This window comes from Pholis gunnellus, assembly GCF_910591455.1.
Source record: "Pholis gunnellus genome assembly, chromosome: 12".
Taxonomy (NCBI): Eukaryota; Metazoa; Chordata; class Actinopteri; order Perciformes; family Pholidae; genus Pholis; species Pholis gunnellus.
Window position 1 is genome coordinate 18,627,938 of NC_136539.1, and position 23,914 is coordinate 18,651,851.

A 23,914-nucleotide genomic window follows, 5' to 3' on the forward strand; every position below is an offset into this window, starting at 1 on the left:
CTGTCCTTCATCTGAGGCTTATATTGGTGCCCAAGCTGCAGTAACTGCAATGTGGTTTGATAATCTACAAGGTGCCGTACATTAACTGCCGCATTAAAAGCTAGCTGATGAGATAACCACGGCTAGCCATAGCTATGTAGCAACAGCTTGGTGGTTTAGTTTATTATTATAAATAAGTGTAAGTGGGTTGCTAAATCAGGATGAGGAATAAAAACCAAGCTGAACTGCTAAAGCTAACATAACTATCTCCACAGAGTACCCGCAACTTCCGTTTCAGCATGTGACTTGGTTTAAGACAACTTTAAATCACATATTCAAATATATTAGATTGTAAATCAATTTAATATATTAAATCAATGTATTGAATTGGTTTCAATATTAACACGGGTAATATCGACAGACAGACAGACAGCTGGCAAACATTTGGACTGCAAATAGCCACAGTAAAGTTGATTTAGCTAAATGAGTTGAAATAGCTCTGATTCCTGACCTCTGGTTTAATAAATGCTGCTCGAGATGAAGGAATGTCATTGATGAAAAATGTTTCCATTCTAATCAAACAAGACATAGGTTGACCTCATACATCTGGTCGTTCCCTCCGCATATTACTGTACAAAGTATCAGGCTATGGCTGCTATCTGTTTTTTAATAGATACAATTATATGAATAGGCTACAAAGACTCTTTTGTTAAGGGTTATTAACATGGCAATGTAATGACCATAAATCACAACTTCAATCTATTACCAAACATAATACCTCTCAGTGGTGTGAAATGTCAAATGCAATGTCCCTAATATCTGCTGGACATTATCTGTGAGGTGATATTTGTGCTACGATATCAATATGTGTTGTACAAACTTCATTAAATGGTGAGATATACTCCCTCTTATCTAATGTAGAACAGATCACATTCATTATTTTACAGCTGGCTTTTACAACCTCATTCCCCACATTACTGTGAACTGTCTGACTATCAAGGGCATGGAAACATAAATAATGCTATGTAGAATATGATAACCTTCAATTTGCAATTGAAGTACTTCCTCTTGTTAAAAGAAAAAAGAAAAGAGATTAAAATGGTATATATTCTTAATGTGGGTTTAAGTTGCTTTATGGACTTTCACTACATAATGACAGACAGATATTCTTGTTGATTTCATATTCTCACAGACTCAAACAATTGATTTTGTCATCAGCAGGATGATTACCTGACAAATGACAAACATGTGCAAAGTATCCAGTATGACCACTTTCTTATTGCCATTTCTTACAGCTTTGTCTTTGACTCTACTGTGGTCTACCTGTGGTCTATGTGAATGGGTCTATCGCAGTCTTAGCAATGATTGATGATGGAACATGTTAATCATTAACCTGTTTCTCCTGAGAGATGACTTTAAACATCAAACATCAAAGCCTCTTCATATGTTTGTGCCTTATGAGTCAAGTAAAAGAAGCTTCATCACTTGCGAGTGCAATAAACTAAATCTTATCTTCAACTGCGGTTCTAATTAACAAAATAAAATCCTTTCTATTTGCAACTTGGAGAACATTGATTACTGGTTAAATTGTAAGTCTGAAAACTGTCATATGATAATAATAATCAGACAATCATTTGCCTTGATGGTCATACAACATAAACACATGCCTGCACACACATGTGCATCTTTAAGTTGATATGTTGTGTAGCTCAGCAGGTGTTGGTGTGTTTGTCTTTGAAGTGCGAGCAGTTTGTTTTCCCAGGCCTCTGACTGTCTCTTATCAGTCCAGTATAAACCAGCAGGAAATCCCCACTGGTTAAACTGTGGCAGATAGATGCAGTTTGGACGCTGTGGGGGCGAAGCAGAACAGCTTATTAATCTGAAGTACATTGAGATATCGTTCCAGATGAGGTAAGGATCAGCTTTAGGTTGACAAGAAGATGTCTTTTGCAAAACTGTATGCAGAATTATGAATAAAAAATGTTGCAATGTACAGTTTCATCCAGTTATGGACTACAAGCGGCCTTACATCCTGCGGCCCTTGCTACAGCTCCCCCTCTCTTTTCCCCGTTTCCTATCATTTTCCAGCTGCTCTAATAAATGCAATACAAGCACTAAAATATTAAATAAGTTATGGGCTACATATGCACAAATCTCACTACCTTTTATAAGAATCCTTGCATATTATAACGTGTATTGTGATGGAGTTAGTGCCAGACAGCTGCTACAGGACTTTGTCTCACCTGTCCATACTCTGCGAGGAGAGAAAATGAGTTTACTCTCTTGTTAGTTTACTGCCCCTTTATTTGCTCCATGGTGTGGTGATGACCGATAATCATAGCAGCAACCACTGATAAGAACCGTTGGGTTTCTGTCAACCTTAGCAGGCAATAAAATGTAATGAAGACTGAGTTGTAAAAAGACGAATTTCGTCATACAGTGAGATTACAGTAATCAACGCAATATAGTTTTCAACTGTGTGTGTGAAGTTACACCTCAATCACACCTGAGACAGGGATGATAATGGAGGGAAAACTGCCAGACAGATAACAGACAGACTAAAAGATAGAAAGTCACACACACTTGTTCTTCTATGATAGGATTGTGAATGCTTAAGAAAGAATGAAACGTAAATAATTAGGACTATTGAATAGTATTTGTAGAATGCAACATGCAGGCGTGCACCAATGCCTTAAATTAACCCTTCAAAAGAAAGAGCGTATACCCTGCCCTTGTGGGGCTCTGACCAATCACGACGCAGCAGACTTTATAGCGCTATTGGGTGCGAGTAATTTCCCAGCTCTCTGCAGGAGTGAGCGAAGTGTTTTTTTTACGCAGACGCTTAAGAGGAGTGGGTCAGAAAAAAAGAAATTTCTCTCCAAGGAAAAGTAGTAAGAATCTAGCAGTTTCTGACAACTTTGCGTGTTCAGATATTAGAGACACTTCACTTCAAAGTTTATGAAATTCACAGAATGACTAGCACCATGGAGAAATCTAAAAACTTCTGTATTGATGCGCTACTGGCGCACGACGTGGAGCATAGGACGGACAGCGATGGTGCGTCCCCAGGGTTGTATTACAGCAGAAGTCCCGACGGCAGTCCGGTGTCCAACTGCAGCTCAGAGACGCCCTCCCCTCATCCGAACCCATCAAACTCCTCTCCAGCCCTGCCAGGAGTCCTATCCAAATCACAGCTCTTCAGCTTGTCCCAGTCAGGCTTCGCTGCTTTGCACCAAGCGGGTCTTCTCGGAATGCACCCGGGCTCCATGTATCCTCTGGCTGCCCTCGGAGGCCAGCACCCCGCCTTCATATACCCCGGTTTTACGCAGCTGGTCCAGCCGTACTCTGAGCAGCTGAAGGGGGCCATGGCGACGCTCCCGCTGGATCCCTGGATCAGAGCCGGGATGATGATACCCAGACTCGGTGATTATGGAGGTAAGCGAATCTCCGTGTTTCCTGATCTTGATCATTCTTACTTCCTGTACCATATGGTGAGAGAACTAAAACGCATGATGTGTATCCAGAGGTTAACAATCCCTTAAAAATGACATGGTTGATCCAAAGGCCATAGTTAGCTAAGATTAAATATGATAATAATAATAATTATATACTACTCGTACTAATACTACTACTAATAATACTAATAATATGTTTAAATGTGCATTATTAAATTAAATTGATAAAATGAAGTATAATCATGTAATACCATACAGTACCAATAAAGTACTATATTTATGTAATTTGAAATATAAAATATTTGTTATTTAAATTTTTGTTGAAGCCATGTTTCTTGTATTAATTCTTCTCATATATAAAATCTGTGTAAATGCTTAAATACTTAATACGCAAATGGGCCTATAATGCAGGATATAACAACTATCCAGCAATGAAATGGATCTACATTTGTTTCCCTTTGATTCAAATGTTATTTGACATAAGCAGATGCTGTGTCATTTTCTTTTTGTTATGGTAAGGTCAACAGCCAATTTATTAATGGTTATAGAGCCTCCTAACACCTGTCTGTTGGTATTGGTTTTGAAAGGGCCGTGATATTTAGATGCTGTCTCTTAAGGACAATGTATATCGTAAAAAACATGCAATATTTACGGTATAAAGGTAACACCTGAAATAGACCTACTTAATCAATTGATAACATTTACAATGTTTTCATTAAGGTAATGGCCTCCTGTGATGGTTTATTACCCCTCCAAAGCAATATCCTCTCACCACGACCTCGCATCGTGGCAATAAATGCTAACGGACAGAGAAAACAAGATATACAGGCAGGGAGACAGACAGGCAGATGGGCCTTAAGGGCAACCAAACTAGAAGTTTTGTTTGGAGATTTCTTTTTTTATATCTGTCCAATGAAAGCTTTTTTTTCTTTCTTACTTTAGCGTATAGGCTTCTGTAGGCCTCTTTTGATTATAGGCCCACTATCCATAATAGTATAAGCAGGGTTATTAGATGAAAATGAGAAACTGTAAATAATGACAAATGGACAGAATGAGCAAACTCTCTGCTACAGTTTGACTCTGCCTCTCTCTGTTTTCAGTCCCGGTCCAGGCAGGTTTGTTGGGGAAGTGTCGGAGGCCCAGGACAGCTTTCACCAGCCAGCAGCTTCTGCAATTAGAAAACCAGTTCAAGCTCAACAAGTACCTGTCCAGGCCTAAGCGCTTTGAGGTGGCCACTTCACTCATGCTGACTGAGACTCAGGTGAGAGAGGCAGAGCCAGGATGTACTGTACATTAGTGGTGTGTGAGTGTATTCCCTTTATCCACATCCTTTCAAGTCACTGTCAAGTTGTTATGCTTACCTTCCTCATCTTAAGAAAGGGTTATGGCGGCCCTGCTTTTTCAGCATTCTTCCCCATCCCCTGCAACAAATCCCTTCAGAGAAGGAGAACGCATTTTTGCACCCTGAACCCCACACAACTGAATATGTTTACACGGTTTAACTGTAATGATTCCTGTTGTATTTCACCAGGTTAAGATCTGGTTCCAGAACAGACGTATGAAGTGGAAGAGAAGTCGCAAAGCCAAGGACCAAGCAGTGCCACCGACTGACACGGAAAGAGCTGGAAGGGATATTCACAGCACCAAGCCTCAGAGTGATTCACACAGCTCGAGCCTGGAGGATGAAGAGGAGATAGAAGGGGATGAGGAGGATGAAAAAGAGGAGATGGAAGTGCTGAGGGCAGGCTCTTTAGGCTCTGTAGGCTTCATGAGGCATGCTGGAGGAGGAACAGGGAACTACAGTTCTTACTCTGAGGAGGAACTGGAGGAGGGAGGCTCAAGAACAAGAAGTGGGGTTTTCGCATAGTTGTAAAGTTCAGCATGCTTTTATTGTCTGTCGTTTTATGTTTATTACTCTTGAGAAGACAATACACAATGCAATCAGGCGCACAAACATGGTGGCATGAAGAGGATCATTCATTTTTCACAGCCCAACATGGTGCCATATCTGTACCTGGAGCACCCAAATTAGCAAAAGGGTATGTCGACATCTGCACATTGGGCTGGATATAAAAACTGATAACATCAACCCATAATAATGCCACTTTTATGTGCTTGGAAATTTAATGGTTTAATGCTCAGTAATCCATCTGAGTTATGACTTCAGACTCAACCAATAATTCTGAACTATAATGGCCATTTTTGTGCATGATTTACTTGTGATTTAAACAGTACAAACATACTGAAAGCTTATGTTCCTGTCCTGTCATTTGCAATGAACTAATTTATCTATGAATGTACTTAAGCTGTATAAATGGGGGTGATGATAGCACTTTCATGGTAGTGGATGAAGAAACAGAAAAAAAAACTAACTTGGAGACTCGTGTTGTGAAGAGTGTTAGTGTTACATTGGTGTCAGGTCTGTTACAAATACTGGACTAATATTTCACCAATTCTTTCATATTTGTAACAAGACAAATAATGGATTGATATTCACCCAATTAAAGTTTTGGGGCCTTAGGTTTGGCTTTATGATCATGAAATGTTTTTGTATAATCGTCAACCTTTTGTTTTGTGTTATCTTTTTGAAACGGCATGTTATATATAGCTAAAGCCACACACACACACACACACACACACACACACACACACACACACACACACACACACACACACACACACACACACACACACACACACACACACACACACAAAGAAGTGGCTGCACGTACTGTATGTTTTTTTACATTTACAGCATTTTGACTGTGTTTTGTAAACTGCTCTCATATGAAGCATGTTATGTTGTCAATATATAATTTAACATTATATAATTTAATATATTTTACTCTAAAAGCAACAGTAGTGTTTTTGTGGCGATGAATAGTTTGAAAAATAAAGTTGCATTCATATGTGTTGAGTCTAATGAAGAGAGTGAATGACAGGCAATGCTATTTATAATTAAAGGGATAGTTAATATTTATGACACAGGGATGACATATTTTCTGTCTGGAGGGGGATTGCTTGAGTTTTGTCATCGATTCATGGACAATATTTGTATCACAACTTCTTAATAATTCACAACAATAAGTCATAACATTGTATGTCCTAAACGTAAACACTCCCTAGTATTTATAAAAAAGGCCTAACACCAGTTTGCCAATTGTGTATGTCCCTCCTCTGCTGCCGTAATTACTATGGTGATTGCAAACAATTGCTTGTTGCCGTGGTAACGCCGTGGCCGACACAACTTTTGATTGTTGTTGGTGTTTTCATTCCTGAATAAGAAATGAAGAGCTGTAGTTTGCACGCTTTGCTGTTTGACGTTTGAAAGAAGGTAAGGATACGTTGGTGTGTTGGACTACCCGTGTTTAATTTAGAAATATTATGAGCGTGTGTAGCTGTCAGCCTTCTGTCCCCTGTGTTAGCTAACTGCTAATAGCTACCGTCTTAATTTACGTTAATTCCAAAACACTCTGTACGTGGTCTTCGACGTAACGTCAGCCATGTTTAGGCCCGATGACTCGCAGATAAACTGTAATAAATGTGACAACTGTCCGAAATTACAAATCCCTCAAAACCATAGTAAACGCCATCAGACACCAGAAACCCTCCTCTGTAGTTTATATGTTGTAAGGTTGAGCTAACGTCTAGCTAACGTTGGATGCATTCTGTCTCTTTCCAGCCATGTTAGCTGAGGCTTCAGGAGCAACATGGAAGCCCTCGACCGCTGGGAAGGATGTCAAAGTAACTTAAGTTTGAATTAAAACAGCTTGGTGCTAATATTAATAAATAACTTGTGGTCTGCTTGTCATTTGCAATTGACATTTTTTACTGAACCTGTGTGTTAAAATTGATCCGTTTTTGTCACTCCCCGAATAAGCAAAATAGTCCATGAGCCACAGCAGTCTAAACCTATAATTGGATTACATTACATTTTCCAATATATTTATCAGTTTGGCTGTTAAAGCTCTGCAATATAAAAAACTAAACGTTCAATTTACAATGTCTTTAGGGCATCTTCTGAAGTTGCTTGAAAAGTAATCTGTGTCCAAAACTCACTTCTCCTGCTACGCCCGACTCTGCAGGATCCAGGGATTCACCAGAGGCACCGGGGTGGAAAGCACCAGCGACAAGCGTCCAGCCAAAGCAGCTTTCTCTCAGGGTTGGAACTGAAGTCAGAGCTGGTCTGGGAGGACTGGGACCTGGGGAGAGAGTTCACCAAGACATTAGTGCTAAAGAATATCCATAGCAAGCTGCAGAAGCTACATGTCAGGTCTTACAAACGCACATGGTCATACATACGCAAACACATATATATGAGCTAAGTATTCACACAATATCATATCTTTGATTCCTCACAGGCCTCCAGTGTCCAAGTTTTTCACCACCTTCATTCCTCAAATCATAGTTCTCAGCCCAGGGACTTCTTTCTCCATCCCAGTCTGCTTCAGACCACTCCAGAGGGTAACGCATCACAATCGTATACATAATTGCATCTATTAATAGATCTTATTAGTTTTTCTATCAAATGTGGGCTGAATTGACATTTCTAGACAAACAACTTTCCAGTCTTATGGCTTCAAAGTGATGAACGACTATCATCCATATAAAAGAGATGTAACATGATCTCCTGTCTCATGTCTTTTTGTCTGTGTTTGTGTGTCTGTCTGACTGCTTGGGACAGTGTGAGTATGAAGACAGCATTGAGTTTCAAAGTAAAGATGGCAGCTTCCAGGTATGTCTCCGTGCCATCATTCCCTGCCATGCCCTGGAGGTGCCTGACTCCGTGCTGCTGCCACTCTGTGCTGTTCAAAACTCCTCCAATACCAATTTCCTGCTCAAAAATGTCAGGTATGTATGAATGTGTTTTAGACTAATGCAGAGAAGTAGGAGGGATGAATAACCCGGGAGGAAAGAAAGCAAAATGCTTTGTATGAATGTTTATGTTCTGATTGGTGTGTTTGTGCTTTGCAGCAAGTAGTTAAACAAATCATGTCAAATTCTTTACTTTTTCCCCTTTCTCTTCACTCTTGTTAATCAATCCCTCGCTCCCTTTGCTGTGTCTTCCCTATTTTGCTGCATACTCTTCTTCCCACAGTAAACTGCAGACATGTTTCCAGTGGAAGAACACAGCACTGTTCCAAATGAGCCCTGAGCAAGGCCTGTTGAAGCCCGGTCAGGAGTGTCACATTACTGTGGTCTTCCGACCACAAGAGGCACTGGTGTACCAGCAACAAGCCAACTGCAGCTTTGGAGAAGAAAGGGACAAGGCCGAGAGCTGCTGCAGTGTGCTGCTGCAGGGAATAGGTACGGTTATTAGCACTACCAGAGGAGACAGGGCACAAATAGATTGATAATCCACAGATTTTGGATGTAGTATATGTGGTTAAATAGATAGATAGATAAACGTTTTACAAGGAGATGATGAGTAAATAGGGAACCAATACTCTCCCACTTTCCTCTTGTCTTGACTCTGACTTCCTTCTCAGCCAAATACCCATGTCTGCAGCTGAGAAATCCAGATACCAAGGATGAAAAGGAACAGCGTGGTCCAGAGCTGCACTTTGGCTCTGTGGCTATCGGACAAAGTTTGCAGAAACACTTTGACATCTTCAACCCCTCCCCTGTAAGTAGTACACAAAGATACACAAATGCAAATGTACACTCCTATAGACCTTCCCTGTCATCGCTCTTTTTGCCCCTCTCTTCCAGGTAACTGCGTCATTCTCTCTTTCACGACTGTCCAGTGGGGTCCACTTGTCGGAGTCAGAGTTCATGTGTGATGTGACCAGGGGTAAGGTGGCACCTGGAGGATCACTACGGGCTGTAGTCTCCTACACTCCGGCTGTGGTGGATAGTGTCTCTGTGGAGTACTTATCTGTTAATTGTAGAGGGGCATTAAATCAAACTCTGCTCAAGCTCACTGGAAACTGTTTAGGTAAGGGACACACATAAAGGAACACACATGCAAATGCGTACCCCGCTAGCATATTTTTCCTCTAAGGGAATCTACAGCTAGATACATATATAAACACATTATTTTTGTGACTAGGTCCCAAAGTTTCCTTGTCCTCCGCTGTGCTGGACTTTGGCTGTGTTGAGGAAGGAGGAGCAGTCGTACAGACAGTGGAGCTGGTTAATTCTGCGCCTGTTGAGGCTTTCTACCAATGGGACCTTGACTGTACTGGGAACAGTGTGTTCAGCATCCAGCCAGCAAGTGGCACTTTATGCCCACACAGCCATACCACACTCAAGGCAGTCTATAGGCCCACGCAGCCTATTGCACATCATAGGAGAGTGACATGTATCATACTGCACAAGGTAAGAGCCAACATGCGGATGCATACACACTCGCAGCACACACACAAACATCATCAATATTCATTCGATCTACCTATTACTCTTTCCTGTAGGACCCCGTATTCCTTGACCTGATTGGTACCTGTCACTCAGAGCTCCAGCAACCAGTGATACTGAAACCTGAGCACTTGGTTCTTTACAAGCTCCACTGGTGCCGCAGACAGGACCCGCCAGACACTCTCACAGCCATGCAGCAAGAAGATAAAGTAGACTTGGACCAACAGGGGGTGCCCTGCCCGGGCGAGGAGGTAAAGTGCCAAAGAGAGATGAAACGTGCAGATTGGTCTCGTTTTTAAATAATTTATAAGAAGACATTAAATCACTTGCACTATGAATACCATATGTCACCAGTAAAGGGCATGGTATAGGTTTGGAATTGTCTCTCTCACTCTTTCTCTGTGTCATTTTCTGGCAGTCACACCAGGGACCAGGCAAGAGAACTCCCATGGAGGAATATTATCAGTCCTGCTTGGGTTACATGGATCCCCTCTCTTGCAGTTCTTCATCCTCCCCACATGTATCTGTGGTGCCCAGTGAGCTGCTGTTTAATCACAAAATATCCTCCTCTCTGTCGACTTCATCCACTTCCTCTCAGCCTGTCTCCATCACCAACCACACCTGGGGGAAACTCAGGTATCAGTTTGTGCACTGGATTGTGGCTTCTCAACACGTCACTACATACACACGCTTTTTGTTTCTACAATATCTGTTTTCGTGTTTTTCTTGCTCAATCTGGTCTGTGTTGCATGTGATTCTGATCCAGCCTGGTGTGGACTGCTGCCCAAGACTCTCCGTTCACCGTCTCTCCCCCGTCATGTGACCTGGCTCCTCTAAAGTCCACTTCATTCAGAGTGACCTATGACCCCAAGCAGCTCAATACTCTGCACGGAGCGCAACTTGAGTGCTTTGCATACTACAAGGTAGTGCTGTTCGATAATCCATAGACGAAAAATTCCATCACATCAAGTGATTGTGCCTTTCTCTTTCTGAATAAATGTCTCCAAAATCATTCAAACCACTCAAATCTCTCACCTGACTTTGTTGAAAGTTCAAATACAAAAGAACCAAAGTATAATGCAACACATTTGGCTGTGACTCTATTGTCTTTCTTCCCTGGATGCTGCAGGACAATCAGCTCATAGAGGGGCAACTGCTGTGTCCACCCTGGTGTGTGACTGTCAGAGTCATAGGCCATTCCTTCCAGCCAGGCAAAGAGCATTTCATCCCATGGTGCTCCTTGCAGCCTCCTCAAGTGGTGAGATACAAGCAAGAGAAAGAACTCAAATGTTACAGCATTGCTGTCTCTCTCTCATTTATCTAGAGTTTTGCCATTCTCTCAGTAAACAGGAAAACATTCAGATGGTATTTATGCTGATTTCCCCAACTGAACATTTTCTTTGAAACCTGTACAAAGGGAATTGTATCACTGCCATACACAAAGATGTAATACTCTGGTAACTGTAATATTTTGTTCTTTCAAGGTGTTTCCAGCCCTTAGCGTTCTTTCCTATCGGACAGTGCTCCTCCAGAATTCTGGAGACCTGCCCCTCACTTTCTGTCTGGACCTCAGCTCAAACCCTGCATTGGCAGAATCTGTGTCCGTAGTGCCGAGCTGTGGTCTGATCCAGCCCGGTAAACACCAAATCCTCACCCTCAGAACAATGCCCACAGAAGACAGTCCCAAACAGGGATTCTGTTTGTACCTTCGGCTGAATGCAGCTAAACACACAAAGGTATACACACTACACAGGACCACAGAGGACAACAGCTGTAGCACTCGCTACACTTTGCTTGCGGGCCATTTTATCTGTGCATCTGTTTCTGTGTCCTTCAGGAACTGACAGTTGTCAGTGTGGTGGAAAAGCTGTGTGTGTCTCTGGAAGGAGACAACAGTTTGTATTTCCAGCCAACAGCTGTGGGCTCTCGGACGCAGCGCTCCCACCACATCAGGAACCTCAGCCGCCTACCTCTACGGTTGGTTGACATAGTGGTTGTTATTCCAGTGCTGTATTTCTGACGTTTCTCACTGTGTTGTTTGTAGTCTGGATTTATTAAAGCATCATTAATCTTGTCTGCAGCTGGCTTTCTGTGATTGTCCCTTGTGATAGATTCCAATGGAGCATTCCAGAGCCAGACCAGGAGCTTATCTTTGTTGAACCAGATGCTGGTGAACTGCATCCCAATGAGAGCTCAGTGAGAGACTCAATCATGTTTATTTATGCAGAGACTGTGCTTTTGATGACATCTTTTAACAACTAATTTCATTTACCTTTTTTTTTGTACTATTGTTTGTGACTGGTTGGCATTACAGGTCCAGATATGGTCCTTCAGCCCACTGGGAGAACAAACATACACACTCAAGCCTACTCTCACCTTCTGGCCGATCCAGACTCCTGGATGTAACAAGTCACACCTCACCCTTAACGTGGTGGGGTTGGGCTCTAAAGGATTCATCGAGGTGGGACTGTCATTGTGTGTCATTTTATGTGTATGTGTATACATGCATGTGTGTATGGCCTTGAGCTGTATATGAATTTCTTTGGTCCCCCCCCCCCCCCCCAGGCGGAGAAAGCTGTTCTGGATGTGGGAGAGATTCTGGTTGGAAGCTGTCGGGAAATTCAGGTTCCTCTGGTGAACAACAGCCCCTGTCCTGTCTCCTATTGCCTCTCTGTACAGCAGATACTTTTGGATGAGGATCTTACTTATGACCCCGGGACTGAGCCAAAAGGTATTATCTTTTTTTACGGAAATTGGTTCCATATTGGATTGTTTGAAAAGTATCTCCAACTATGTCAATGCTAAGTCAGTACCATGTGCTGTGACCTCACCTGCTCTAACTTAACTTAAAATGATGACCAAATGAAGACGGACAATAAAGTGGAAACAGATGTATTTGGTCCAGTGTTGTAGACTAACATTGTCCGGTCTGGCCCTTTTAGCCCTCCAGCTGGACTGTGAGAGGGGAACCATCGGCTCACACTCCACAATGCTGCTCCGATCCACTGTCAGACCGCACAGACGAGCCCAGTACCTGTGGACCATCAGCTACCAGATGCTGAATGCCAGTGGTAGACAGAAAACACAAACACTACAAACCTGAATGTATTCTGCTATTTTGCTTTCTGTTACTGTTACTTACCGCTCTTTCCCCTTTCTGTATCTGTCTGTCTCTCTCCCCCCAGGATCTGTGTCATCCCCTCCTCAAGCAGTGTGTGAAGTGCGAGCTAAAGGCGTGTTTCCCACCCTACAGGTGATCGATGTGTGCAGCGGTGGCAGTGTGAGCAGACTCAGCAAGGCGCACCTATGGGAACTCTTCTCACTGGACAGCCTTAATGAGCACATGCTGTCCCACCCGTCCCCTGCAGAACCCACTTACAGAACTCCTACCATGCACAGGTGAGGGGAAGAATATATTCATTTTCAATTAATGTTGTTTGTAAAAAGATACCAAGAAGTTTAAAATTTCACTCAGTTTTTGTTTGATTCCCTATAATGATTTGATTGTTCCTTTATTACAAAAGGAAATTGAATAATACATGAATATTACATTTTGTCTTTATGTCTTCTCTTCCTGCATCTTGTCTGAGCAGTTTTCCTTCAGTCTTCACCAAAGATATGTTGGATTTCAACTTCGGTGCCACTCCCATGAATTCAGAGCCCTCAATTATTGTGTTGATGTTTCACAACCCGAGCTCCATCCCTGTAGACTGGTGAGCAAAAAGCAGAATGTAGAGATTACAGTCGATCCAAAGTAAAGATAACGGCATTCAGCATTTTATTTATATTCGTCATACATCGCTCAATTTATTCACAGTGCAGAGTCCTCTCCTATGGATTGTGAAGTACAGAGGAATTTGAATGGACTTTTTTCTACTTATCGCTGATTTAATGATTTTTGGCCTTCTCTTCAATATTAGGGCTTTCTTGTTTCCAGCGGACCAACAGATAGAGTTGGAGTACTGGGCAGAGACTGGAGAGTTCAGCAGCGCTGAACTGTACCAGATGAAGGTCAGGCACGTCTTTTCTTTATTGAAAAAACAGGAATCAACTGTAGATTTGATTACGTGTTTGAACTTGACTGAGACTTTGATATTTCAAAAATGACCTCTCTGAAAACCATACTGACACTAACCTCCCATATCTTCATATCATTGTCAGGTTCAAGACAGCCATCTGTTCAGCATTTCTCCCCGTTCTGGCACTTTGCTCCCTGGCCAGCAGAGGGCAGTACACTTCACCCACAGGTCAGAATAAGACACCAGGCACTTTGCTAACATAGGCAAGGAGGAGAGTTATTTAAGAGCAGATAACACTAATAATATGATCCCACAATAATCTAAACTTTGTCCTTCACAGGCATGACTTTGCTGGGAAAGATCGGTTTCCTGTCGTGCTCAAACTGTCTTATGGTAGAGAGATGTTGGTGAGGCAGAACTCCATATACATTTTCATGATCCTCATATTTATACAACACAAAAAAAAAATCTAAATTCAAGTTACAATTGTTTTTCAGTAGAGTGGGAGTATTCCTGTTTGTCCCTAATATGTCACTAAGTGTGGTGAACTCTTTGAATTTGTTTGATATTTGATGTTAACTTCACATGCGTGTGATGTGGTTCCGTGTGCAGCTGAACTTTCAGGGGTTGACGGTGGAGAGAGACAGGCCCTGTCTCCACGTTGCCTCCAAACAACATGTCTTCACCTCTGTCAGTATTGGGGACTGTACTCCGCCGAAGCAGGTGTGTTAAAGTTCTCCAACATAAAGCCTACTAGGAGTGTATCCTATGTTATTTAGCTTGCAGCACTGAATTCCATCAGAAATCTCAACATAGTTGTGATCCACAAAACCCGGGTGACTTGGCATTTGTTTTTCCCGCAGGTGTATGAACTACACAATTGCGGTGCAGTGCCACTCCGTTATGAGGTGGACGCGGCTGTGTTGTCACAGCTAAAGGTGGACAACTTTAACCATCCAGTGCTGGTCTGCCTCAATCCAGAGGGAGAGCTCCTACCTGGGAGGATGGCCATGCTGGAATGGATCTTCTCTCCATTGGAGGCTAAGCTGTACCATGTAAGGATTGAGCCATGCAGCCTTCCTTCCTCTGCCCTCTTACCACTGTCCCCTCAAACCTTTTTATACAATTGATTTGTGTGGTATGTATTGTTGGCACCATGCTTCTGCATGTTTTCTCTGTTGCATTGTAATCAAGTTTATAGCAATTTAGAAATAAGCTGGCACAGACGGATACAAACATTTATTCAGAGTAATGACACATGACACGTACCATTTCTACGATTAGCTACTGTAAGTACCTAGATCCAATCCCTGTGATTTTGCGTCACCAGATGGATATTCCTATCCATGTCCAGGATGGAGACTCCACACTGGTCAGGTTTGAAGGATGTGGGTTTGATTCTCCCACACTGGTCCTAACAAACCCATTTAACTGCAGCGATACTAAAGCATCTGAACCCCGTGTGAAGAGAGTGTCCTTCCCGGGACAGGTGAAAGCAGTTTTTCTCTTTCCAAATCATTTTTGAACTTTTATTCATTGCTGAATACTAGCAGTCTATTCCTAATAAGTCTTCTGCTTTTTCTGTCTGTGACTATTTGAGGCTGTATGCGTTCATCTCAATGTCTGTGTGTGTGTGTGTGTGTGTGTGTGTGTGTGTGTGTGTGTAGGTTGTATTTCTGTCGGAGGACAGCGTCTCTCTTGGTAACATCCCAGTCTGCTCACGATCTTCAAGAATCCTCTTCCTAACCAATGCGTCCCACACAGACTCTGTCCACTATAAATGGGTTAAGGAGAGCTATCAGCAGGTACAGGAAGGTGTACATGTAGCTTGTGAATAACATCTTATGTATTTGTGTCAATGTCACTATTTTGAAAAGATACAAGCAGATCCTCCCGCTATGTGTCGGACTGTCTGTCATATACAGCACAAATATACCTATTTTGTACATCGGTGATTCTCACATACTTGTATGTGTGTTTTGTGTTGTGTCAGGTGGTGCAGATCCATCCAGAACAAGGAGGTCTGTGTCCAGGGCAGAGTGCCCTTTGTGTCCTTACCTTCACCTCTACTCGCTACCCCACTTGTTATCAGCTAGATGTCATCTGCCAGGTACCACAGCAGCATTAGTGTATATTTAAAGCTGCATTAAGTGGCATAAGGTGAATGTTAGTCCCAATATTGAATTGACAAATCGTTTCTACAAAGTACGGACGATACACACAGTGTTCTCTCCTCCCCTCTCCAGGTTATCCAGGAAGCCTCACTGACTCGGTATCGCGATGCTTTGCAGCGTTGGGAGGAAGAGAAAGAGAGACCGCAAGATGAATTCACTATCACAGATAAAAACCTTACAGAAAGCCAAGGAGTTCTGATAGATAAGGTCCTTCCGCAAGTTCAAATTTATATTTTTGACAGCGATGTAACAGCCTTCTTCACCATATTCACCCTTTGTCTTGTTACAGGAACCTGTAGCAGCTCCAGTAAATAAAGGGCCACCATTCAGGAAATACAAGGTGGTCTTCGTTTGCTCCAAATATAATAATCAAATTCAATTATAGACGTGCAGTAAAACGAATGCCTGGCTTCATATCGAGTACGCCTCCTCTGTCTCTCCCCTCCAGACTCTTCCTCCTATCTGTCCCAGTGGTGGCTGTGAAACGGTGGGCATGATATGTACTAAGTTATTAAGAGCTGAGCGTCGGGCCCTGCGAGAAACCGCAAAATCATTGAAATGCCCTGAACCCCCTCAACCTGCTCTGCTGCATGTCGGGGTTACAGCACACTCTCACGGCCTTCAGGAGTACTTTTCACACCTCCCTGACCAGTTCAATGAGCACTATAGGTACAGAATATCAACTTTACACGTTGCATCACAGGCACAAAGACAGACTGAGCTTTGATGAAACATTTACATGTGTGCTGTCTCACTAAGATGCTTCCAGCCAGTCAAGCCCCAGCGACCTGAAACCACTTCTTTCAGCACTTCCTTTCCTGCTGGGCTGCCCTCAACCACACATGGCTCTGAGAGAGACGTCACCGTGCATGTACTCACCTCTCTGCTCAGGTAACATGTACACAGACACCCAGATACATCCAGTAAAGGCTTAGATTCAGACACCCACCCTGACCTATGTACCGGAGTGAACTTACTTGTTTTTAGGATTAGCTTTTATGGAGATGGTTGAATTTACAGTTTAGAGCATTGTAGGAAATTGTGTATTTGTGTGTGTGTCAATTAGTGTCTCTCCTTTTCCAGGGATGTACTAGATGATCCAGCCTTCACACATTATCTAAATACTTTGCCGTCCAAGCCCATCCCCTACCGGCTTTGGGAAAGTAGTTCCTCTCACTGCTCCTCATCTCCATCCTCCCTCCCTCCTCCTGACTGCCCCACAGTTTCTCACCTTACACCCAAACCTCAGATTCTGTTGAGTGGGACAGCGGAACAGAAAGAACAGCACAACGCAGTGGACAGTGAGGGAACTGCGGGACGTTCGAGAAACGAGCCCCGAACACAAAACACGCCACACGCCGAGCGTGTGCCTGCTGACATGTGCGAGGATGTTTTGCTGAACACCCTCCAGAACCTGATGATGGAAGCTGTCAGAGGAGAGCTTGTCCTTGCAGCGCACCCCCGCTCTGTTATCTTGCCACCTGTTTTTAGCAGGTGAAGACAGACGCACATCGTACACAGACGCACGCTTTCAGTAGCTGTGGCGGTTTAACCTCCCTCCTCTATTTGTTGCATGAGTCAGAAATTAAATGTTACACCAAATGGCTAACATATTGTGTGTTCCACTAGAACAAGAAGAAGCCATGGCGGAGAAGGAGAGAGAAATCTTGAGGAACGGAAAGGAACCAGTAGGTGCTTAAGTCTCACCATCATACCAAACATCCCGAAGGTCACTCTCCCTCCGTTATTCATCCCAACTGCAAGTTCATGAGAAACTTCACACTGGCAATGATATAAAATGTTCCCACAGGTCACATGGCCATGATATATTGTATACTACATTTTGTTTATCATTGCATTTGTGACATTTTGTGACAAGATAAAAGAATGTTGTATGTCTGAATAAAAGAAGCACGGCCGTATATTTAAATGTTGTCTGTCTGACTTCATTCACCAATCTTACTGCACACAACCATTTACAGAACATTTGGATCTTATATTTTAGCATATCAGGTTTATTCCAATTCCTTTTTTTTTTTTCAACCGTAGACCTCAATTGCATTTTTTCACAGTGTTGCTGTTTGTCTGTCTAATCAAATTACTAGCAATAGCAGCCAATAACAATATTGGTGTTTATAAAGTAGGGGAACTTGTTGACATGTAAATCTGTTAATACATTTTTTCACAACAGATCAGAAATTAATTCCACCCTGTACAATTTAGGTAAAATGTTCAATCAACTGAAGAATCAACCACCAGTTTAATAAAGATAATAGTTAAATTAAAATTATTATGGTGTATCTTCAAACATCAAATAAAAGCATATTTCAAGTCACACATTTGTACATTTCATTTCAAACATCTTCAGTAAATGAGGTCACATTATTTTCACTGTCCCAACAGCACAAAGGTTGAAACAACACCACTCATATTTTATATTCACATTCATCACATAATCAATATTATGTTAATTTAAAAGAATAAATTAACAGAATACAAAAATGGGCAGTATTATTTTCATAAGTTTTGCTTAGAGTGACAAACTCAGCGTAACAATAGCTATTAAAAAATAAGGCTTTTGCAAAACTATTTTTTTTTTTTACTTTGACACTTAAAACAAGGCAGGTTGGTTCATAAAAGTTTAAATTATGATAAATGATGCCTATGTTACTTGGTGTTTACTGTACGTGACTGTGAAATGTTGAAATCTGCTTTATTTACCGTTATCCTCGCATTAGGATATGTATGAGCTGAATATCACAGATGAAAGTATTTCCGTTTCTGCCATGCCCTGTATCTTCTTCATATTGTACATAATTAGTGAGCAGCATCACTTCGCTAAACGTTCATGCAGTTCATTGGAAGGTTGATTGATTTGTACAGCAACATAAGCATCAACCGCACCAACCAATAAAAGTCCCTGAAGAATCATTCGTTGAACTTGTTTGGAAACTAACATCAGTGACTGAACTTGAAGATGGTGGGAAAGATCTTGCTGTGAAGATATTGGACCTGTTCCTCCTGAGTCCTCAGCTTCTCAAATTCAAAGTAAGGGATCTGGTAGAGCAAATGATGAGTTGTTAATGACTGCTATGTTTCTTACAGTGGAGCTCATTAAAAAAAAAAACACGTCTATAAATGTAAGTTAGATGAAACATATTGGAAAAAAAGTTGTAGGTGCAAATTAGCAAAACTGTGGTGCCTATATGCAATGATCTAGTTTCTAAAGCGTACCTGCACCACCTCATAGCCCATCCTGCGGAGGTGTCTCCTTTTAGTGGCTTCCTTCCCCAGCAGGTGCTGTGTGTTGCTACAGAAACGTTTTTCACCATCCAAACATAGTGCCATCCTACACATGACCCAAGAAATGGAGGAGAAGTTCAAATTATGAGTTCAGAAAAGGCACAAATGTCATGCAGCTCCCTTTCATTTGGTTCAAAATGTTAAATGATCGGCGTGTCGATCTGCTTGCACCGGCCTAACGCTCTGCAGGATGTGTGTCTCACCTCCTGTAAGTGTGATCCCACTGAGACAGAGGCAGAACGTATCCCTTCTCATCCAGGCACATCTCCACATCTGGAGAAAAGTGAACATGGAATAGGTGAGGTTAGCCGTCGACTAAATGAGCCACACGGTTGACTCTTTCTGAATTTAGAGAGGGTACACTGATGTTGCGCAACTTCAATTGATATTTCCCCAGTTAGATCATATAGTTTTGTATATTTACTACTGCTTACCTATTGTGTAGCCACTGGGAGTAAAGATTCTGGTGGAGTAAAACCTCCCCCCCAGCAGCTCTGTAAGCGGCCCTTTGACCTGATTGTAGAGGAGACCCTCCATAGGGGTCTCAAAGGCCTGGTCCATCGAGGAAAACCTCTTCACATGGAGGAAGTAGGGCAGTCTGGGACCCTGATGAGGAACAAATCATGGAGAATTAACTACCGTTATCATTTATCTGACTCAACTATTTTTCTATTAAGACATTGCTCAACTTACTTGGCAACCACTGCAAGTAATAACACTCAGTGAACCATTATACTACTTGAATAATGGTACTAAACGCACTATTTAAACTTTAAAAAAAAAACTCCCAAACGTATCAAGCTGTGTGACGCTCACCCAGTAGTAAGTGCACTCTAATGAGGTGGAGAGATGGAGCTGTGTCAGCTGTCCCAGTGCGTTCTTGTCCAATGGCTCCCCTTGTGCTGTCGGACAGACAAGGACAGCTTACATCACAGACATTACATACATATTACAAACACACACACACTGACATGTTGGACAGCCACATGCTGGGAACGAATAGCTTCTGAATGACAGCTTTTTCTTTCTTTGACAAACAGCTAAAATGATGAGAAATACGATAAGCTCTTTTAAGCACAGCTCTATATGACAGCAGCATGTGTACATTAAACAATCTAATGCAATCCAATGCAACTGCTCTGTCATTAAGTATACTTTAATGAAGCCTACAATGTCTGCTATGTTTTTGGGGGGGGGGGGGCAGCCTTCTGCATACCTTGCAGCCTCTGTAGGAAGCAGGGGCTGAAGACTTTGGACATGTAGTTGACTGGGAAGCGCTCCAGGTGGATGCAGGCGTGCAACACCTCTATCAGGGAGCGAGGCTGGAACTGCGAAAACCTTTCTGACAAAATGCTCTCCAGCTTTTTAAACATCTCACCGGAGCACTGAGGAATAAAGAAGACGTCATGTAGAACAGAGTATTTGTTTGCAGCCGCATTGTCTTCCAACAGTCAAATACGCTTTACACGCTGCTCTTTCCATTTCATAGTCATTTGATTTGGAAACTGTATTGCAACATTATTTCTCACCTGTGGCAGATAGTTGAGTCTCCCCATGGCGACAATCTGTTTGGCAATCTGAAGGGTGGCGTGCCTCTCAGCATGGCATACAAAGTTCTCAGCCACAGCCTCGAAGATTGGCTCAGAGCGGCACCTCATCTGCAGACAGTACTCCATGATGGTGCTGATCAGCTCCGGATCACACTTCCCCAGCCTCCCTGACACACACAGCAGCAGCACAGTACTTCAGGATTAACTTCATGAATGCTCCATGTACACTAACGTCCACGTTTCCCTAAAACCGTGTGAGGGATTGAAACCGCACCTGGTAGGTGTTTCTCCATAGCAGACAGGAGCTCTTCATCGTGATGTCCCAGGATCATCAGCGCAGTGAGCACCTTGATAACTTCATCGTCACTAAAAGCTTTCAAGACCCGTGACGCTCTGTGACTCAGCCTCAGCACCAGGGAAATGGCCTGTGAAACAAAGCTCAGTATTATAATCGCTAACTTTTCATTGTAAAGACACCAACTACAGGGTGGCACTTCAAGAAAAAAGAAAAAACACTCAGTGTCCCTTAAGAGACCAGCAGCAAAGAGCCAAACATATAGGTGTGAGATGTTCATACAGCTCTACCCACCTGTCTCTGCTGCAACTTCAACAGGGACTGCAGTATATCGCTGACTTGACTGGCTTTCAGCCGGTGGACCAGCCTCTGTGTGTGTCTGTGCAGAGTGGACAGCAGAAGTTTCTGCCGCTGGCTGGCAGGATCGTGACACAGAGCCAGCAGGGAGTAGATCCTGGCAGCCTCGCTGGGAGACACAACGTCCTCTTCTACAGCAGCACACAGAGAGTCCAGGACCTCTGTCACCACGGCTGACTGGCGGCCTTCCAGGGCGTATGCCACCTCACCCAGGTGGCAGAGCTGTGACACCAAGATGTCCCTGCTGGAGAGGACCTCCAGACACTCATTTATCAGTCTGAGGACTAGAGGGCTGTGGGCCTTCAGGCCAAATTCAACACATGCTCCGAGTAAAGTGGCCAGTCCATCGGCCCTGTCGTTGCTGGGGAAGTCTGCCAGCCTGGAGCACAGCTCAGGGATCACCTCCCCTTCGATCAGAGTCTGGATGTTGACTAGTGCGGCTGCATTGCTCTGTGGTATGGTGTATGGGACGTATGGAGATAGGTGTGTTGCTTGTCTTGCAGCCGTTTTAGGGGGCATGCGTCTGCCAAATTGGTACACGTCCAGTCCATCCTCAGTTCTCCCCGGTATGGGCACCGGGGCGGGGAGAGGTGATGCAATCACCCGCTGGACCGCTGCTTTGGTAACCTGCGTGCTATGAAAAGTGCGCACACCGGTTACGCACGGTTGTTGCGCAACAACTGCAGTTTTGTTGGGAAAATCCACATCGGCGCATCGGCCCACGGGACTGCAAAGATTAAGACCCCGATTGAGAGGGAAACAGGCCGAGGTGTGCTGACACGCCGCTCTGACAGACGATGAGAAACAGGCGATGGACTTCATTGTTGTGTAAGTGTCGTGATAACCCCTTCCTGTCTCAGAACACAGTCAAGAGAAGAAAAGTCGCTGTCAGTGCATTTCCCTGCTTTTACACACAGAGCTTGTCTTTGTTAAGTCAAGAGAAAGATAAGAGAATTCAACACATTGCAAGGAAGCAGTTACACGAGCCAACTTTAAAATGAATGTAGCGGATTTGTCCTTAGCTTCAACACGTATAATTTAAATTTACTTAATATCAGCGCCAAAACAAAACTCAACCCTGTCTTTCAGATTGTAGACGACTTACCTTCAGCGAGCCAGGAGTACCATGAAGAGGGGCTGCAGCTTATTACAAAACTCGCCTTCAGGGTTTGGTAATAGGTTGTGTAAGATGACATGTGTTTACACGTGCTGCCCCTCTGAGGGCAAACTGTAAACTGCAGGCTGGCTGCTTTACGTGCGCTCACGTGCTTTACGATTGGCCGAGCCGTGCCGCTCCGGATCCGAAGCAAGTGGCGGGGAAGTGTGGAGGTGTGGAGGCGGAGGGGCCCTGCAGGAAACCCAGTTGCCGCCTATTATCTTAATAAGCAGCACTGAATCGTTAGATTCATAATTTAGATTAGAACAAAATAAAAATAAAATAAAATCTCATGTCTTAGTCATTTGGAGTTCATGAATATGTTTCAACACACTGTCATACAGAATATATATATAATCCATTAATAATTGCATGCAGGTTTCAAAGTTCCAAATAAGGCAACAGTCTGCAGTTGTGTAATAAATTGTCAACAAAAAATATTTTTTATCAATATTTTCCACTGTTTCAAAAGAGAAGCTATACATTAGAGAGTCTTCCTTATGAATTAAGGAGTTAAAAAGACTTGTGCTGTGCCGAATGATAAACACCTCCCAGAGGGATTTTACACAATAAAGCAACTCACAAGTTGTTGTTAATAATAGATTAGAACTGATCTATAAAGCATTAGCAAACTATTGCATTGATGAGGATAAACATGGATAAATCACTGATATTTATTTGTCACAGTATCATTAGAATAACACATTCATAACATTGCTAAACTCATTTTTATACAGTTGTGTTGCTATATTGAAAGTTGTGTCAGCAAACTTGAAGACGTTTCTTCCTATTCATCTTCCTTCGTTGCCCCTCAGGCAGTGCCGATTGCTTCTAACAATTCCCACAAGATGGTGCTACATACAAACAAACTGATTTTCCTCATAGGCCACTTTGACTCAAGACACAGCTGAGCTTAATTTATCCACATTTAAACGCGAGAACGGGCTGATATTGGGTATGTTGCACAGCAGAGAACTCGCATTAAACACGTGTACATCATAATGGAATCACAAAAAGCTGGAATTAGAGTTTCTATTATTCAACAAACAAATGACAACATTGTAACATTTTATTCCCTAGCCCTAGCTCTAATATGCACGTGTGTCTGAAAACAGTTGAAATGCAGGATTTTCTTTTATTCAGCAGTGCTTGCAGATCAGTTTAGGTTGCATGTTTTCCTTCTGGTAAATATTGAGGTTTTAGGCTACCTGTTTGTGTGATGACCATTGACTGTGATACTGGAGTTTAAGAAGGTCAATACCGGAATGT

General features: G+C 42.7%; 3 protein-coding genes across 3 annotated transcripts; 2 read left to right on the forward strand and 1 right to left on the reverse strand.

The window, feature by feature from the left end:
* Positions 1–2,772: 2,772 nt before the first annotated feature.
* Positions 2,773–6,304, forward strand: LOC306703753 (uncharacterized protein). The gene is made up of 3 exons (XM_079169819.1): positions 2,773–3,414; positions 4,535–4,695; positions 4,966–6,304. The coding sequence occupies exons 1-3, from the start codon at positions 2,952–2,954 to the stop codon at positions 5,299–5,301; spliced, it is 960 nt and encodes a 319-aa protein (XP_079025945.1). The 5' UTR covers positions 2,773–2,951; the 3' UTR covers positions 5,302–6,304.
* Positions 6,305–7,118: 814 nt separating this feature from the next.
* cfap65 (cilia and flagella associated protein 65) lies at positions 7,119–17,482 on the forward strand (the record flags this gene model as incomplete). The annotated part of the gene is made up of 33 exons (XM_079170280.1): positions 7,119–7,178; positions 7,520–7,707; positions 7,796–7,898; positions 8,119–8,285; positions 8,533–8,741; positions 8,924–9,060; positions 9,147–9,372; positions 9,487–9,755; positions 9,848–10,042; positions 10,210–10,427; positions 10,558–10,714; positions 10,921–11,049; positions 11,276–11,527; positions 11,629–11,768; positions 11,903–11,987; positions 12,106–12,252; positions 12,357–12,522; positions 12,734–12,862; positions 12,977–13,190; positions 13,385–13,504; positions 13,712–13,802; positions 13,953–14,038; positions 14,151–14,217; positions 14,423–14,533; positions 14,674–14,865; positions 15,141–15,299; positions 15,478–15,615; positions 15,804–15,920; positions 16,057–16,191; positions 16,274–16,324; positions 16,433–16,653; positions 16,744–16,875; positions 17,068–17,482. The coding sequence occupies 33 exons, from the start codon at positions 7,119–7,121 to the stop codon at positions 17,480–17,482; spliced, it is 5,226 nt and encodes a 1,741-aa protein (XP_079026406.1).
* Positions 17,483–18,077: 595 nt separating this feature from the next.
* On the reverse strand, positions 18,078–22,620 carry LOC306704258 (FAST kinase domain-containing protein 3, mitochondrial-like). Its single transcript, XM_079170520.1, has 10 exons — positions 22,595–22,620; positions 21,427–22,340; positions 21,112–21,262; positions 20,817–21,004; positions 20,504–20,672; positions 20,104–20,189; positions 19,722–19,893; positions 19,491–19,560; positions 19,219–19,333; positions 18,078–19,041 (listed from the first exon to the last, which is right to left on the reverse strand). The coding sequence occupies exons 2-10, from the start codon at positions 22,309–22,311 to the stop codon at positions 18,943–18,945; spliced, it is 1,935 nt and encodes a 644-aa protein (XP_079026646.1). The 5' UTR covers positions 22,312–22,340; positions 22,595–22,620; the 3' UTR covers positions 18,078–18,942.
* Positions 22,621–23,914: the final 1,294 nt, after the last annotated feature.

Coding starts and splice junctions, on each gene's coding strand:
- LOC306703753 (XM_079169819.1), top strand. CDS start 2,952: ATGACTAGCACCATGGAGAAATCTAAAAACTTCTGTATTGATGCGCTA. Junction 3,415..4,534: donor CAGACTCGGTGATTATGGAG/GTAAGCGAATCT, acceptor CTCTGTTTTCAG/TCCCGGTCCAGGCAGGTTTG. Junction 4,696..4,965: donor TCATGCTGACTGAGACTCAG/GTGAGAGAGGCA, acceptor GTATTTCACCAG/GTTAAGATCTGGTTCCAGAA.
- LOC306704258 (XM_079170520.1), bottom strand. CDS start 22,311: ATGAAGTCCATCGCCTGTTTCTCATCGTCTGTCAGAGCGGCGTGTCAG. Junction 19,334..19,490: donor TGGGATCACACTTACAGGAG/GTGAGACACACA, acceptor GGTCATGTGTAG/GATGGCACTATGTTTGGATG. Junction 19,042..19,218: donor TGGGCTATGAGGTGGTGCAG/GTACGCTTTAGA, acceptor TTGCTCTACCAG/ATCCCTTACTTTGAATTTGA.